Source organism: Colletotrichum navitas (genome assembly GCF_030913465.1).
Source record: "Colletotrichum navitas strain CBS 125086 chromosome Unknown LY79scaffold_90, whole genome shotgun sequence".
NCBI lineage: Eukaryota > Fungi > Ascomycota > Sordariomycetes > Glomerellales > Glomerellaceae > Colletotrichum > Colletotrichum navitas.
Genome location: NW_026850636.1, coordinates 75,933 through 90,821, shown reverse-complemented (window position 1 = coordinate 90,821; position 14,889 = coordinate 75,933). Strand labels below are relative to the sequence as shown.

The following is a 14,889-nucleotide window of genomic DNA, read 5'->3' as shown; positions in this document are numbered from 1 at the left end:
ACCAGTAACAAGAGAACGCATGGTCATGCAGTGTCTAGGAATCTGCAGGCAGTATGTAAGTGAGGCAGGCTGTGGACGGACGCTTGGCAGCCCACAAAGCAACCACACCGGATGCCTGATGGGAGGTTGTGCGCCAACGGCCCAGGCCCCTCGGATAACTGTCCATTAACCACTCCATCTCCCATGATTCTTCTATCATCATGGCAAAACGTTTTACTGGAAAGCGAGAAGCACAACTCACTTAGGCCATCCGCCCAGACAGCAGCTTCGAAAGATACACAATGGCGGGTATTGAGATCGCTGGCATCGCGCTCGCGTCAGCCGGTGCAGCACAGCAGCTCTTCGATTGCGGCCAGAGGATCTATAAGAGAATCAAAAACGAGAGACAGCTGAACCTACTGCTGCGCGAGATCCAAATGTTTGAGGTGGACGACAATCGCCGGATGCACAGCAACTACATTCAAGCCGTGCAGCCGGTGCTTCGCAGCCAGTTGGTCGACCCGGCAGACAAAGAACGAATTTTACGGCGATGGAAGCAGATACAGAATCACCTAATCCGCATAGACGATCTTATAGACGTCATGATTGAAAACTCGTCCGTTCTCGACTTCCGAGCCCGACAAAAGGCGAGGAACGAGCTACGGGACATGGGCGGCACCCGAATTCTTACCGGTCTCTTCGCAGAGTTCCGAGACGATGCGGCGTTACTCCAGAAGATGCTTTCTGACGATCAGCCGACGTTTCTATCCGGCAGGGACTTCACTTACATCGACACCCCCGACAATGGAGCCTACGGGGAGGGCTTGTTCCTGCGCAAGGGGAGGCTAACGAGAGCCACAGACGGCAGCCAGACGAAATGGTTCCTCGTGGAATCCAAGCCCATCAAAGAGGAGGACGACAAGGCCCTTGCCAAAGAAGACGTGGAGATACTTGCAGGGCGGCTCGCGCGGGCGCAGACGGATCGCGGCATCTTCCAACTGCTTGGATTCCGCGAGGAGTTCCATCCTAGCTACAGGGGCTTCGAGCTAGTGTTCAACGGCGGCTTCGACTGCAACAAGCTGCCACCGAGACTTTCTGCATACATGCAGACACATCCCACGAAACCGAGTCTCAACTTCCGGGTCAACCTGTGCTGCCAGCTCGCCATTGCCGTGCTCGAAACGCAATCCCTTAATCTCGTCCATAAGAACATCCGTCCTGATAACATTCTTGTCATGGAAGCCGCTTCGTCCCCGCTGGCCACGACCGACGAGTTAATCCCCGCGATCAACCTTTCCGGCTGGCAATACGCCCGCCATACCGAGGAGGGCTACGTTACCAGGCTGCGCAACGAGGTGTCTCTGCAGCGCAAGGTTTATCAACATCCGGAGCGCCAGCTGCCGACGTCCGACCACGACTACTCAATGGCACACGATGTCTACAGCCTTGGAGTCTCCATGCTCGAGATACTGCGGTGGAAGAGTGTTCTTGTACCCGGGAAGCATGCCGGCGAGTCGGAATCTGTCTCGGAAGACTTCATCGCCGCGTTCCGAGCACTCAAGTTTTCTCCCAACGAGGCCGATGCGCGAGACCGCTACACCAAGTTCCCGAGACAGAACAAGGCAGTTTTACTTCGTCTGAATGATATATGCGTCCCCGTCGAGGCGGGTACCAAGATGTCAAACACCATTCACGGGTTTCTGACCTGCCTGGATGAGAAAAAGCACGCGAGGGCGACCAGCGACGAAGCCGAGGGGGATAAGTACCTCGGGGAGTACAGTTCGGATGCATCGACGAAAAGGCAGGAACAGGCCACTAGATTCATGGATACCGCATTGAAAGATCTGCTAACTGTCCTCCGCTCGCTATGATGGCGCGATCATTGGCTTTGGATAGACTTCTTACTTCTCTTTACATGTTCCTCGGCGGTTGCTTACCGGAATAAAATATCGAGTTTGTTGGGAAATTGCTGATAAGTAAAGTTGAAACTAATAACGGTTACGGCTGCATACCCCGGAGCTTGACGGACGAGGGTGCTCGACGCCTGTCTCTAGGTAGTCAATTGGTAGGCCCATATGAGAGGTCATCAGATGAAAATTTCCACCTGGGTCTCGGCAAGCTAGCAGTTAGTCATGTTGTCTGGATAGACGTATGCATTCTGTTCATTGTTATCCTCTAGGTCAAGAGCGCCTATTATCCCATCGGGCGCGAACGGACCTCACTAACCCCTGTGAGGGGTAGGGCCGCCGAAAGCCAATAGTTTCAAGGTACTTCTATTTATATAGTGTTTTGCCTATGCTAAAGGTACTAACAATCTCTACCTTTATATAAGGGTCTCATCAATTTGATACCAACGATGCGGAACTGTCTTGGGGCTTCGCAAGCTTGGGCTTCCATTCCGCGGAATCACCAAGGCGGTCAGCCGTCAGTCCGGCTCTTCCTGCGGGGCTCATGCCGGCTTCTAATTGTCTCTTATAGGAGACTTCACGTAGTCGTTCAGCCTCTGCCGGGGTGAGTCTCAACTATAGCCGACCATGTTAGAGTTCCGTCCATACATTGCGTATATTCCTGCAGAGTCACGAGCTTACATATATCTCAATACCAATGGCGTGAAGTGATACTGCTAGCCAGAAGGCCATTCCAAATGGGAGACTAATAGCTGCTCCGACCTCAGCAGCAGATGCTGCCGTGAGCAAATTCGCATGGACAATCGTTTGCTGATCGGGGTTGGCTCCAGAGAAATAAGCTGAACAATCAGGGTACAATTCGAGTGTTCGGTTTAAGTCATCGATCATGTAAGCAACTTGTCCACATGGTCGTGCGGCATAGTAGGTACCCATTCTGCTGATGACAGTCGCAGCGAGGAACTGAATGAGACGAAGGGTAATGATGGAACCGGCCTGCGAGTTTTGGTTAGCGAAAGAATCTTTGGTGAATCGGGTAGGCTTTACTCACGTAGAACCAAGCTCGCAGCATCCAGGCTCGGTGCTGCTCAATCTGAAGCCTCTTAATGTTGACATATGCCAACACGAGAGACACCACAAACATAATCCCCACGAGCCCGACGCCAGCTTGAACGTCAAGACCACCGCCAAATGCATGACGTGCAATCATGAAAGCACCGGCTGTACCTACGAGAGACAACAAGAGAATGATGTAGCCGTTGAGGCGATGAAATAAGATGGCTTTGTGGCGGATCACCGGCACGAACTGGAAGCATGCCAGGAAGCTAGCGGGGAGGATCCCGGCAAGGTGGATAATGATGCCGGCCTTCTCATGGCCCTTTCGGTAGTAGAAGCATTCTCCGGGAGCTGCGCCTTTGCAAAACGCGTCGAAGCTGAGGTACTGCAACCGGGCGAGGGTAAACCCCATGAGGGCACCAAAGAAGATGAAGAAAAGGACAAAATTGTAACCTTTGGAGAACCCAAGGGGGTTGTGAAGCTTTCTCATTGAGGCGACAAAGCGATTGGCCGGTGGACGCGTCGGTACGACCATGTTGATGTACTTTGCGGTGTTGGCACAGTTTGCAACTCGATGGGTGATATGGTTACAAGCTCATGTGTCTAAGAAGATTGCCGCGTGATTTGATTGCATCTGAACATATTAGTGAAGAGTTGTGGCGGCGAGTCAGGTCTCTTATACACTTCACACTGCGACCCGGTCCATGATGACGACCCCGCGCTGTCAACACATAGAGTCATGGGCATTTGCGGAACAGCCTGATGTGAGTTGACTCGTAAGTGTGGGCAGAGCCAAGAAGGCTGCGGTTTCAACACTTTGGGAAAGATATTGCGCGCGAATCCCTTTGACAGTCGATACCACGGTTCCGAGATTCGGGCTTGGACAGAAAGACCGCGCAAACCTGAACCCCCACGGCGCGCAGAATGGTTCCCAATGGGGTTTAGACTTGTGCCGCAGCTGCAACATTGATTGGACTGGCATGACTGGCGGGCTTGTCAGCAAATCCTTCTCTGGTATTGGCATTTACCCGCCCCGCAGTTTCTTTGGGGTTGTCTTTCGTGCATCTACTTAAGGATATAGAGCCGGGATATTATCTATCTAACACATTCATTTCTACCAGTCCCAAATCAGAAGCATTTCGCGCACCCAATCCTCGCCTCTCCCAGTCCCTCATAATCATCATGGTTGGGGTTCCCGGACGCTCCAAGGGCTGCAATACGTGCCGCAAGCGAAAGAAGGGCGTGAGTCTGTCTCTCTGCTAACGGGAGATGACGTGTCTCAAAGCATCGCAACATACATGCCGCTGACAGAGACTGTGCCCAGTGTGACTTGCAACGGCCTTCATGCGGGCAGTGTCAGAAGGCGGGGATCCAATGCGCTGGTTACGAGAGGAAGCGCATCTTTGTCAATGTCACCAACCTAAGCTCCTGCAGCTATCTAAAAGCGACGGTCTCCGTTGCACGTACAATCCATCAACCACCGTCTCTGTCCCAGTCTGCTTTTGAAGAGAAGATATTCGATCTGTTTTGGGACGTTTACATGCCTGGAACCCCACTCTGTGTCCCCGGAAACACTATCGTGAGATACTCAAATGCCGACTGGGCGACAACGGTTCGAGATCTCTATCGCACCGATCCTGCGTTGCGACAGAGTCTACTGGCACTCAGTTTCGGAACAATTGGTCGACGAGAGAAGCAACAGTGGATGATCGATGAAGGCCTCCGGTTCTATTGCGACGCCCTCAGTGAGTTGAAAGTCGCGTTGCGACACCCAAAGAGATGGAAGACAGACGCATTGATGTTGGCTTCGAGACTGCTTGGCTTCTATGAAGTAAGGTGCGTAGCTACGAGTGACGTATTCCAGCTGACATGAGAAACCTGCAGCTACTGTATGGAGCCGACGATAGAGAGCGGTATGGAATCTCTCAAGCTGAAAGCTGGGAAGGCCACGCTTTGGGCGAGATGGCCCTGGTCTTGCAGCGAAGTCCGGAGGCTCACGTGCAAGGCCCGGCGCATGACTTGTTCTCATCAGGACGAATTCACTTGGTAGGTTCTCCCTTGTTTGTTTCAGCTCGAATTGTTTGCAGGTTGATGTATTAACGGTGACGGGGTAGATCATTACGTCCATCAGGCGCAGACAAAGATGCCCGCTCAGCCATCCTGTTTGGAAAACGGTCCCATGGCAAGACGTGCCCAAAACCCCAAAAGACGTCTTGGTCGACATCTTCGTTGACGTACCTGGCATTCTCGAAGACTTGGATTACATGAGGAACTGCAAAGACGAGTTCGAGAAGGAATCAAGGCGCACCAGACTCGTCAGAGAATGTTGGCGCATTGACGAAGAGCTCACGTGGTGGCTGGAAAACCTGAGCCCCAAACAGGAGCTCGAGGAACTCATGGCAAGGGGCCTCGACAACCCATCGGCCTGTGACGTTGCCATTGTTTCCATCATGACTTTGTGTTGGACGGTAGCACTCTTGTCATACAGCACTCTCCGCTTAGCCATCGGTAAAAATGCCGGCTTGGAGCTGCCTGAGCGGACAGACCCCTTCGTTTATTGCACCAAGATCGCCAACATCGCCGAAGTCCTTTTCCATCCTTCAGCAGGCACTTTTGGGATACAATCCGCACCGTTGCCGATCGGCATGGCTTTGGTGTACCTCGACTCGTTTGACGAGGGGTTCAACTCTGAGACAAAATGGAAGTTGTTTGGCTTCTTCGGGCGCACAGCGAGCAACGGAATCGGCATTGGCACGTTTCTCCGGAGCATCCAACGAGCTGGACTGGAGTCAGGGAATACCACGCCCGTCACGCCCGAAGGTATCAGGACCAAAGCGAGGGGCTGGATTGGCACTACAGCTTGAAACATCGTCGGCTTCTTGCTTCGAGAGGGGGGGCGGAACGAGTACCAACGACCGACAACTGTCGATGGACCAAAACACTCATTTCCGTCTTTTTCTGACAGCATTTTATCATACAACACTTTTTTCGACCCAGATATAGCTCTGGATATATTAGAGAGGTGACAAGGGTCCCATCTGAACAGGCCATGCTGCAAATTAACTAGCCAAAATGACGGCTTCGTGACTCCACAACCCACAGGGTCCATATAGCATAATTTTCACGCCAGCATCCACACGAGTGATACCCGGTTTTCACAACCATCACCAGCCCTGGTGGTCTAGCGGTATGATTCTTCCTTAGGGTTGTTGAATATTCATCAGCTTGGAAGAGGTCCCAGGTTCGATCCCTGGCCAGGGCCCAGATAACCTTTTGCTTGTTGCAGGGAGTTATGAACAAGAAAAGAGAAAGAATCGACTAACGTACGCACTCCGAAGCTGGCGTGATTTGATGCAGTTGGACTTTTTAGTAATATTTTGTCGTATATAACAACTGACCCTTTACATAGCGATACGTGGACTATAAACCTTACTTCTTGTCCCTGAATAAACATTAATAGCCTTCAAAATACGGTTGCAATTCCGTTCAGTAATAATTCGCTTGAGTTTCTCCAACGATATCTGTAAAACTAGGCTCATATACTGCAGCATCCGGAGACACTATCAACATGAAATTGCTAATATATACGTCAAAAGCTGCTCGCAATACAAGAAATGGTCAATGCTAGATATCAGAAAGAAACTATGTCTTCAGCTACATGGTCCTTATTTCCATAGACCAATCTTCTGAGCAGAACGACGCAAGACGAGTAGAATTGAAACAGATTTGTATTGTTTTATAACCCCTCAGAAACTGAACGACACTACCAAGTATGCGTGAGAGACACTTTCCGGTCGTATGCCCTCTATTTAACGAACTTGTAATATTCAAGTGCACACTGCTCTTCCATAAATGGTAGCTTCCACATCCGGGACCAAGACAGGTCCTCAGAACCAAAAATATAAAGCGCACAACGCACCGTTCTAGAACGGTTCAACACGCATCGAACTAAAGTCTTTTGTTTAAAGACTCTAGAATCGACTAAGAAGAGAAATGGTTTCGTCTGGCCATGATCAACCTCAAAGCAGGAAGCCCAAGCCAGCAATGGCACCCACAGTCAACGTGAAGAAGCCGCACGACGCGATGGACTTGCTCGAACCTGCGGTAACGACGGATGGCTTCGGAGGCAGTGCCGTGCTTGACTCCCCAGTAATGACGGCAGACCGAACAGGACTGATGGTAGGCTGGACAATACTGACGGCAGGCTTGAAAGCACCAGGAGTGCTAACCGAGGCGGGCTGGTATTGAGGGGGGACACCGGACGCCTCGAGATGCTTGGATGGGTTCGGAGGCTGAGGCATGGGGCAGCCATCTCCCTTGCAGGGCTCGACCACGTTGCACTGCTCGCCGGAACACTCGTACTTGATGTTGACCTCCTTGAGCGGGCAGGATTGGTGGCTGCAGGTGCCGTCGGCGCAGACGTATTTCTTGTCGCACTCATCTCCCTCGCACTGCTCGATCTTGCAAACGTTGCCGTAGCAGGTGATCTTCTCCTTGGTGCACTCGTCGCCCCGGCACCGGGAGTACCGGCATTGCCCGTTCTCGCAAACGATCTTACGGCCGCAGTCGTCTCCGCTGCAGGTTTCGGGGTAGCAAACTCCATCTTCGCAGACAATGCGGCGGCGGTCAGCTGCGCAGGAGCACTGGGAACTGTAGCTGACGTAGTCTCCGTAGCACGTAACCTTCTGGTTACAGTCTTGGCCAAAGCAGGGCAGGTGGTAGCACTCGCCGTTGGGGCACGGGAGGGAGGTCGGGAGAGCGGTGTAGGTCGTCGTGACGGTGCTAACAGCAGTGGTGAGAGATCCGATGGGACAGTTCAACACACCGGGAGGACATTTGGTGACAGTTCCTGTGACGGTAGTTGTGAACGTGCTAGTCACAGCGGAGTCCGCAGCTGTGATGCTGTTGGTAAGAGCCGGACCGGAAGCGGAGGCTGAAGCGGAGGCGGAGCTTGCGCCCGAGACGATTTCCGTGTTGGCGTAAATTGACAGGCGGAAAGCGTCGGGGATCTGGCGCTTCGCAAGACCTACGCGGCCACCACAGCGCTCGGCCTTGTTTCCGGGGCAGAGGATGTTGCACTGATCCTCGCCGACTTGGACGACTGCGGGAGCCTCTACGACATCACCGCAGTAGCATCTAGTGTCGAAGAGCCCGGAGTACAACCGGTTTTCGCTCGTGCAAGTACGCACGCAGAGTTCGAGGGTCATCAGCTCATCGGTAAGAGAGAGGCTGAAGCTGGGGAACCCTGACGAGGAGTCGTGGCATCCCAGATGAGTAGCAACACCGACGCGGGGAGGGTTGGGGAGGATGGTCTCAGAGGCAGAGGCCGAGGCAGGGGTAGAAGACGTTGCAGTCAGAGATATCGTCTCACTGGAAAGGGTTGACGAGACGTCAGAGGCAGCCGACGACGTCGTATTCCAATAACGAGGAAATTTGAAAGTGCTGCCACTGCAAAGCGGCGTGGTTGCCAAGAGGAGCATGAAAGCAGAGGTGGCCATTGGGGAGGGCATTGCGAAGCGAGTGTGAGAACTGGTAACGAGTGACAGAGACCACGGAAAGTGGGTAAAGAGTGAAGGGTGGTCTAAAGACAGAAACGACTGAAGCGCAATAGTTGTCGGTTGGCTGCTGGTTGTCGGTGGTGTGACAAGGCAAAAAGAACTCGTCAACCCGCGGGTAAACGTCCCTCTTATATGTCAACATCCAGCGTTGACAATCCACTTCATTACAACGGAATTTAGATGGTCCCACTCGTATCTGTGGTTCAGACTCTTCCGCCGAATAGAGGAACCATGCTCAGCAAAGCCTTGGATATCTTGCGTGCCTGGTATCCTGGCAAGTGACCAAAGGGATGAATGGCCTGTCTAGACCTAGGCCAAGAGCAGATGGCCGTAGCATGCAAGAGGTTACGAAACCTTTACGAACGAGTGAAGTAATAACGGCTGATCTCTTAAGAGCCCCAGCATCTGGATAACTATGTTCGAAATCGACGTCGATAAGACGACATCATTCAAACATTCTCATGTCTTGTTCTTTTCTTTCCCCTTCTTCGCTTTTTTACGGCCATAAACTTTGTGATGCGTGTTTCCCTTCTCATTTTCGTCTGCCATCACTGAGAGCCTCGTAAAGATCGTATAGTTGCTTGGTAAAGAGGCAAACTTGCCGGCCGTGACTCAAGCACATTGTTCGATGCTAACGAATTCCTCCGCAACCGGGTACGAAGCTGTGCGCTTGTGGGCCAATGTCTTGAATCCCCCGCGCTAGTCCCCAAACAGAAGCGGCACCGAAAAAGGGAATCCTGAATCCTCTTTTTTGAAGAACTAAAAAACTTCGCCAGCATCTGGGGCTGTGATATCGGTAGCCCTTACTCATGGAATATTGAACGATGTCCGGATATGGCGTAGTCTGTCTCTTCTGCCGAGCATTGCCACACGTATCGATGTATGTCAAAACGTTACTGAATAACGAGTCCGGCGTTACCTCAAACGGCCTGCGGCTTTCCGGATCCTTTGCCGTTCTTTTGGGCCGCCCCTGGAGCATGAAGCGGGAAGTGGCGGTATCATAATCAAAACAAAAGGGGCGAGACTGGAATCTTCTGCTCCACTCAGGTTTATCTCAAGAAAGACTGCCCAAGACACGTTGAACGTGGCGTTAAGCCCTAAAAGCTTACCTCAACCTCACTGGACACGTCCTTCGCCAATGGCCCCCCTTTGGATATGTTGCGTCTTCACGCCCGGTGAACTCATCTGCCTATGGACGTCAAGGGATGGGAACCTTAGCCGTATGGTTTATGGATAACGCTGAAGTGACGAAGATGAGAAAACAACGTCAGGTACGCCTCCCTTGCTCTGCCACAGGTATTGAGAGTTTGTTATTCCCCACCGGGACTGGCTCGAATTGCAAGGATCCTTTGCCCTGCGTTAGCATCACCATCCCCTGAACCGACATTCCTCATGATTGCTGTCGCAACCGGTCAAGGGTACTGTTTGAATGCAAAGCCCAGAATCAAGACATACGATGCCAGCGGCCTCAGGCTGAGGAAACATTTCTGACCTCGAACCAGATATCTACTTGGTGCGTGTTCAAGTACCGCACTCCCTGTAGATGCACTGGATGATGGTTTGGAAGATCAGTAGCTGGAACGAAACTCGCTGGGAACAAAATTTCGACAAATAGAAACCAGAAGCTTGCCATAAGCAGTCCCCTCCGTGAGAGTAGTCAAGCATGCCTCCTCTTGAGAGGATGTGTACACCAAGGCCGTTGTGCCTGGAGGAACCTATGCCACACGGTTTTCGCCTAACTAGGGCCACGGTCAAGATGTTACAGAGTATAGCAGCAGGCAGACCCGCAGACAAGGACGACGGCATCGGGGTGCGCTTCACGAAAACAGAAATATATTGCCATTTATGGGTCTGTTCAGCACATTCTGTGAAAGGCGGACACGAAGCCGGGCTGGGTAGAGTCATGAAGAGCAAAGACAGCTAGGTGGGTGCTAGAGGCAAAACCTTTTTCCGCAAACGTGTGGTAAGAAGATTGTATCTTGGATGAATAGTTGGAACAGCGCGATCCGATATATCGCCTATCTTGCTACTGTGCTAGTGTGATAATAGCTGGGCGCAGCAAGTAGGGTGATGCCCGCAATAGAAAGACCGAAAGCCAGTCGCATGACTACTTTACGAGTTATCACTCTCTCTGGGAGGGGGCTGGAGAAAGTCTTGAGACCCGTTCAATTCGATAGTGCAAACCACAGCCGTGTTCTCTATGACGGTGATATTAACGAGTACATAATGTCACCCTGTCTTCGGACGTGAGTAAAGCTCCTCCGCAGAAGCTTTGGCCGCTGAAAAAAACTTGGGCAAGCGTTGATTCTGTCCGTGGGAACTCTTTTTTCTTTTATTCTTAACGTTCCAGAAGACTAGCTATCGAAGGCATTCTCGGTGCCGCAGATGGAACCCGAAACAGAACGCCTGTGGAGCAAACTAGACAACAGAGAAGTTGATCCTCTTCCTACTCGAAAAGAAAACAGACCGTTTTCCGTGTGTCCTGAAGCCGCGAACCAGTCCAGTCCCCGGGTTCCTGACCACGCCTCCGCCGACGACCACGCCGTTCCTCCCCACGCCTACTGCTCTCAGACTCCCGGCCACCTTCTCGTAGTCGCCAAAGAAGGCGTGCGCGCGCGCGTCCCGCCCGGAAACGAGCCCGTGGCCGAGCGTGACGCCACAGACGCCGGCGACGTTCAGCGCGTGCGCGGCAGCGTCCCGGTCCGGCTGCAGCAGGACGGAGTAGATGCACCCCGTGTACCGCACCGAGCGGCGGTCCGCCACGCCCGCGGGGAACGCCCAGCTCTTGCCGCCGTCCAGCGAGATCGGGTGCCAGGGCGTGACGACGAGGTCGCCGACGCGGCACATGATCTCCCTCCGCACCGGCGTCTTGAGCACGACGACGACGCGGCGCGGGCCGGACGGCGTGCGCACCGCCGCGCCCCGGCGGAGCGCCTTGATGGGAACCGTGCGGCCCGAGGCCAGCTGGACGGGGGTCGAGGAGGCGAAGCAGACGCCGGAGGAGCTGTTGTACGAGCTCATCCTGACGCGGCCGCGGTGGGTCGCCGTGCGCTGGTTCGAGGGCGTCGGCGCGGGCAGGTTGTCGAAGGCCGCGTCCAGCCGGTCCCGGCACGCCACGAAGAGGGGGCTGTCGGCGCCGTAGCGGAGCGGCCCGGGGTCCTTGAACGTGTTGCAGACCTGGCGGGCGTGCGCGTTGAGGAGCGATGGGAGGTAGTGGACGCCCCATTTGCTGTAGTACCCGGGGTTCGACAGGGCGAGGGTGACCTGCCCCTTCGGCTGCTTGCCGGCGAGGTCCTCGACGACGGATCTGTTCTGGGGGTCGGAGGGGAAGCCGTTGGCGGGGAGGTTTGCGATGAGGTCCTGGAGCCGTTCCAGGAGCCGGGGCGAGACGGCGCTCACGGCCTCGTGTTCGCCGTCGTCGCGGATGGGGATGATGGAGGAGAGGTAGGAGCAGATCTGGGAGCGAGAAAGGTGGTAGGCTATCTCGGATTCCGGGAGAGTCGTGGGCGCCCCCCGCAGAGAGTGCTCGGCCGTTTGCCTGTACGTGTTGCTGGTCATCCGGGAGTACTCGATCACTGCCCTGACGGTTGAGTTCTCTGGCACAAAGCCCTGGGAGGTTGTGACCTTGAGGAAGATGTCGCGTGATTGGCCGTACTGGACGTTGCCGAGAGATATCGAGAGCTGCTTCGGCTCGCCGTCCTCCTCGGCCAGAGTGACCGGCTCTTGCCTCACAACGGAGTCGCCGCCGATCTCGTCCAGGTCGACGGAGGCGGGGTAGCTGAGGCGCAAGGTGGCATTGACGGCATAAGTCGCTTGCAAGTTGGCCACCGCGTGGACGAAGACGGTTCCCTGCGATGAATGTCAGCGGTCGGGAGGGGGGCCTACAAGCGCCAACGAACTCACAATCATGCCGGCATCGGGGATGAAGGAATAGTTGCCGCCGCCAATCTCGGCAATTGACTTCAACAGACCCGATCTCAGGGAATACCCAAAGCCAAACGTGTGAATCGATGCGGGCAGCTGCTCCATTCCACGCAGCTTGGGGACGTACCCCTGAATCGGGCACCTTGTATATTGTCAGTCTCCCCCCTATAGGCCAAGTATCGATGGATCGAGGGCAAGGTCGTGTCCTACATGTGGTTCGGCATTCCGTCCGTCAGGACCATCATGGCCGGGACCCGCCCCATGTTCATCTCGCCGCCCGTGTTGAACAGCCTTATACCCTCAAGCAGGCCGTGCCACAGGTTCGTCGCGTCGATGGGCCTCATGCTGTTGATGTTCTTCTCCGCGAGCGCCTTGTTCTTCGCGTTCATGGGGCTCAGCTCCTGCACGACCTTGGCCTTGGACGCGAACGTCACGATGCCGAGCCTGTCCCCTTCGTTGAGGGTCTCGAGGACGGTGCGCGCGGCGTGCTTGACGAGGTCGAGCACCGACAGGCCGTAGTTCTCCGTCTTCTCGCCCGGGTTGGCGGGTACGGGGGCGTTGCAGCCCATGCTGCCCGACACGTCGATGATCAGGACAATATCGCACGGCACGTGAACGGTGGGCTTAGAGGGCTGCGTCGGCGGCGTGACCTTGGCGATGAGGCCGTCCTGCGAGGCGAGCGGATGAAGGGAGAGAGCGAGGTCCTCGGAAGGGGCGTCTTCCTGGACTGTGCTGGTGGTGGTCATCGTCCATTTCGAATTGCCCGACTTTGCAGAGTCTACGCGGGAGATAGGAGGCGAGGCGCTCTCGGCCGAGCTTTTAGAAAACCACTTTCTGACCTGGAAGTCCATGTCAGCTCAGCATGTAGATAAGCTTGACGGCCGGTCACTTTCGGAAGTTACCAACCATTGTGACTAGAAGTTTGCGACGTGTTAGCTATTGTAGGTAAAAGGTTTTCTGAGACCACAAGGAATAGAAAGCGGGTGGTGATGGTATTGAAGAACTGGACACTATCGCGGTTACACAGATATATATCTGCAATACCAAACACAATTGGCCTCACTCTTGGTTCAGTCCTTACACTCTGGTGAGATCCGCTGACGAGGGGCTCAGGCGGTCGGATTTCGAACTGGGCTGACGCCCATTGGGCCAGGTCCGGCAAGATCCAAGGAGGACGAGAAGGCCAGCTCACTCATTCAATCCATCGACCGGCGGATGCTAGCCAATGGCAGCCGATGCCGTTCATTCACTCACCCAGACTAATCCGAACTCGGGTGCGTCTGCCTAAAGGCAAACGCTCCGAGCAAACTCTAGTCGATCGAAGCTGGAGCCCTGTCCAAGGCAGTGTTGACAGTAGCGTCTCCCCTTCCCCCCCGATGTGTTGGTTTCTGGGAGTATCTGGTGGAGATGCAGGCTTGTTTCCCCGGCACAGTCATGGCCGAGGGCCGACTCTATGGGCGCGTGGGCGATCCCCAAGGCATTCTGTCCCAGGAACCAGTGTCTCGGGAAATCGCTTGCCGTGAATGTTTTGGCGTTTCGAGCAACGCCTCGCTGGGTTTCGACGGGCCTCGAATAAGAAGCCGATCCGGCAGCACAGCCTCAGTCGGACTGTTTGCTCGTTGGTCGGCATCAGCTAATCTCACCCAGTCCGGCCCGCCTCAGCCACATTGGAAGGGAGGGCCGGCGGTGAACAGTCATACGGCAGACATAAAGAGCCGCCCAATCCCCATCTGAAAGAAGGGGACAACCAAGGTGCCGACCTGGTCGTCTGTGCCACCGTCTTGCCTCTTCCCTCCACCGTCGCCGCCGTTGTTCCAGTTGCGTTCGAGTCAAGCCCTCCCTATGCAGAGGTTCGTGAAAGAAAAGAAAAAAAAAGGACAGTCGGTACTTATGGTAGCGGCTTACAGCCTGTGACTCGATTGCCTGCCGCTCCTGTCAGACGAGGCAGCCGTAGGATCAGCAGCATCAGCGCCCGCCCAACCCATCTCGCAGCTTCATCCGTCGTCCCATGCCCAGAGCCAACGGAAACAGTTAAACAACATTGCTGGTGTTGGGACCCTGAACAGCATGTCGGTGCGTCCGTTTTGCCACTTTGAGGGAACTGTCCCATTCGGCCAGCCAGGATGAGGGGAAATCATGCCTTGCAAAACTAGCAACGCAAACGCCGCCAAGGGTCTCTTGCTTGGTCCAACCGGCGCCGTGAGGCGCAGCACAGCGCTTTCTCCCCATAGTCCCCATCCCACAATGTGCAGGGTGTAATGTGTGTGTGTAATGTGTGCGTGTGTGTGTCTGTTCCTGTTGCATTGAGAGCCCCAATGCTGGACAGGGGTGTAACATGGCTGTCTCCCTCTCCCCCAGAGCACAAAACTCTGTCCCCACACGAGACCCTGCGTGCCAGGTTAGGCGGTCGCCCCGATGCCCCTGTTTTGAAGTTTCACGTGCGTTGAACCCTTTGGCAGAAACATCTG

At 54.5% G+C, this 14,889-nt stretch overlaps 5 protein-coding genes and 1 non-coding gene across 6 annotated transcripts; 3 read left to right on the top strand and 3 right to left on the bottom strand.

Annotated features, from left to right (window-relative positions):
• Nucleotides 1–113: 113 nt before the first annotated feature.
• LY79DRAFT_568385 (uncharacterized protein) lies at nucleotides 114–2,246 on the top strand. The gene has a single exon (XM_060558960.1). It carries the CDS (start codon nucleotides 282–284, stop codon nucleotides 1,848–1,850), a length of 1,569 nt encoding a protein of 522 aa, XP_060409153.1. The 5' UTR covers nucleotides 114–281; the 3' UTR covers nucleotides 1,851–2,246.
• LY79DRAFT_568383 (uncharacterized protein) lies at nucleotides 2,245–3,786 on the bottom strand. Its single transcript, XM_060558959.1, has 3 exons — nucleotides 2,935–3,786; nucleotides 2,568–2,879; nucleotides 2,245–2,501 (listed from the first exon to the last, which is right to left on the bottom strand). Exons 1-3 carry the CDS (start codon nucleotides 3,472–3,474, stop codon nucleotides 2,319–2,321), a joined length of 1,035 nt encoding a protein of 344 aa, XP_060409152.1. The 5' UTR covers nucleotides 3,475–3,786; the 3' UTR covers nucleotides 2,245–2,318.
• Nucleotides 3,787–4,121: 335 nt separating this feature from the next.
• On the top strand, nucleotides 4,122–5,803 carry LY79DRAFT_525574 (uncharacterized protein; the record flags this gene model as incomplete). The annotated part of the gene is made up of 4 exons (XM_060555747.1): nucleotides 4,122–4,181; nucleotides 4,264–4,770; nucleotides 4,824–4,985; nucleotides 5,054–5,803. 4 exons carry the CDS (start codon nucleotides 4,122–4,124, stop codon nucleotides 5,801–5,803), a joined length of 1,479 nt encoding a protein of 492 aa, XP_060409151.1.
• A 306-nt stretch (nucleotides 5,804–6,109) lies between these two features.
• On the top strand, nucleotides 6,110–6,201 carry LY79DRAFT_t248. The gene has a single exon. It is a non-coding gene; the product is annotated as a tRNA-Pro (tRNA).
• A 757-nt stretch (nucleotides 6,202–6,958) lies between these two features.
• Nucleotides 6,959–8,449, bottom strand: LY79DRAFT_583580 (WSC domain-containing protein; the record flags this gene model as incomplete). The annotated part of the gene is made up of 1 exon (XM_060560333.1): nucleotides 6,959–8,449. One exon carries the CDS (start codon nucleotides 8,447–8,449, stop codon nucleotides 6,959–6,961), a length of 1,491 nt encoding a protein of 496 aa, XP_060409150.1.
• Nucleotides 8,450–10,915: 2,466 nt separating this feature from the next.
• Nucleotides 10,916–13,272, bottom strand: LY79DRAFT_525578 (von Willebrand factor type A domain-containing protein; the record flags this gene model as incomplete). Its single annotated transcript, XM_060555749.1, has 3 exons — nucleotides 10,916–12,346; nucleotides 12,401–12,563; nucleotides 12,632–13,272. The coding sequence occupies 3 exons, from the start codon at nucleotides 13,270–13,272 to the stop codon at nucleotides 10,916–10,918; spliced, it is 2,235 nt and encodes a 744-aa protein (XP_060409149.1).
• Nucleotides 13,273–14,889: the final 1,617 nt, after the last annotated feature.

Coding starts and splice junctions, on each gene's coding strand:
- LY79DRAFT_568385 (XM_060558960.1), top strand. CDS start 282: ATGGCGGGTATTGAGATCGCTGGCATCGCGCTCGCGTCAGCCGGTGCA.
- LY79DRAFT_568383 (XM_060558959.1), bottom strand. CDS start 3,474: ATGGTCGTACCGACGCGTCCACCGGCCAATCGCTTTGTCGCCTCAATG. Junction 2,880..2,934: donor TGCTGCGAGCTTGGTTCTAC/GTGAGTAAAGCC, acceptor CAAAACTCGCAG/GCCGGTTCCATCATTACCCT. Junction 2,502..2,567: donor CCATTGGTATTGAGATATAT/GTAAGCTCGTGA, acceptor GGTCGGCTATAG/TTGAGACTCACCCCGGCAGA.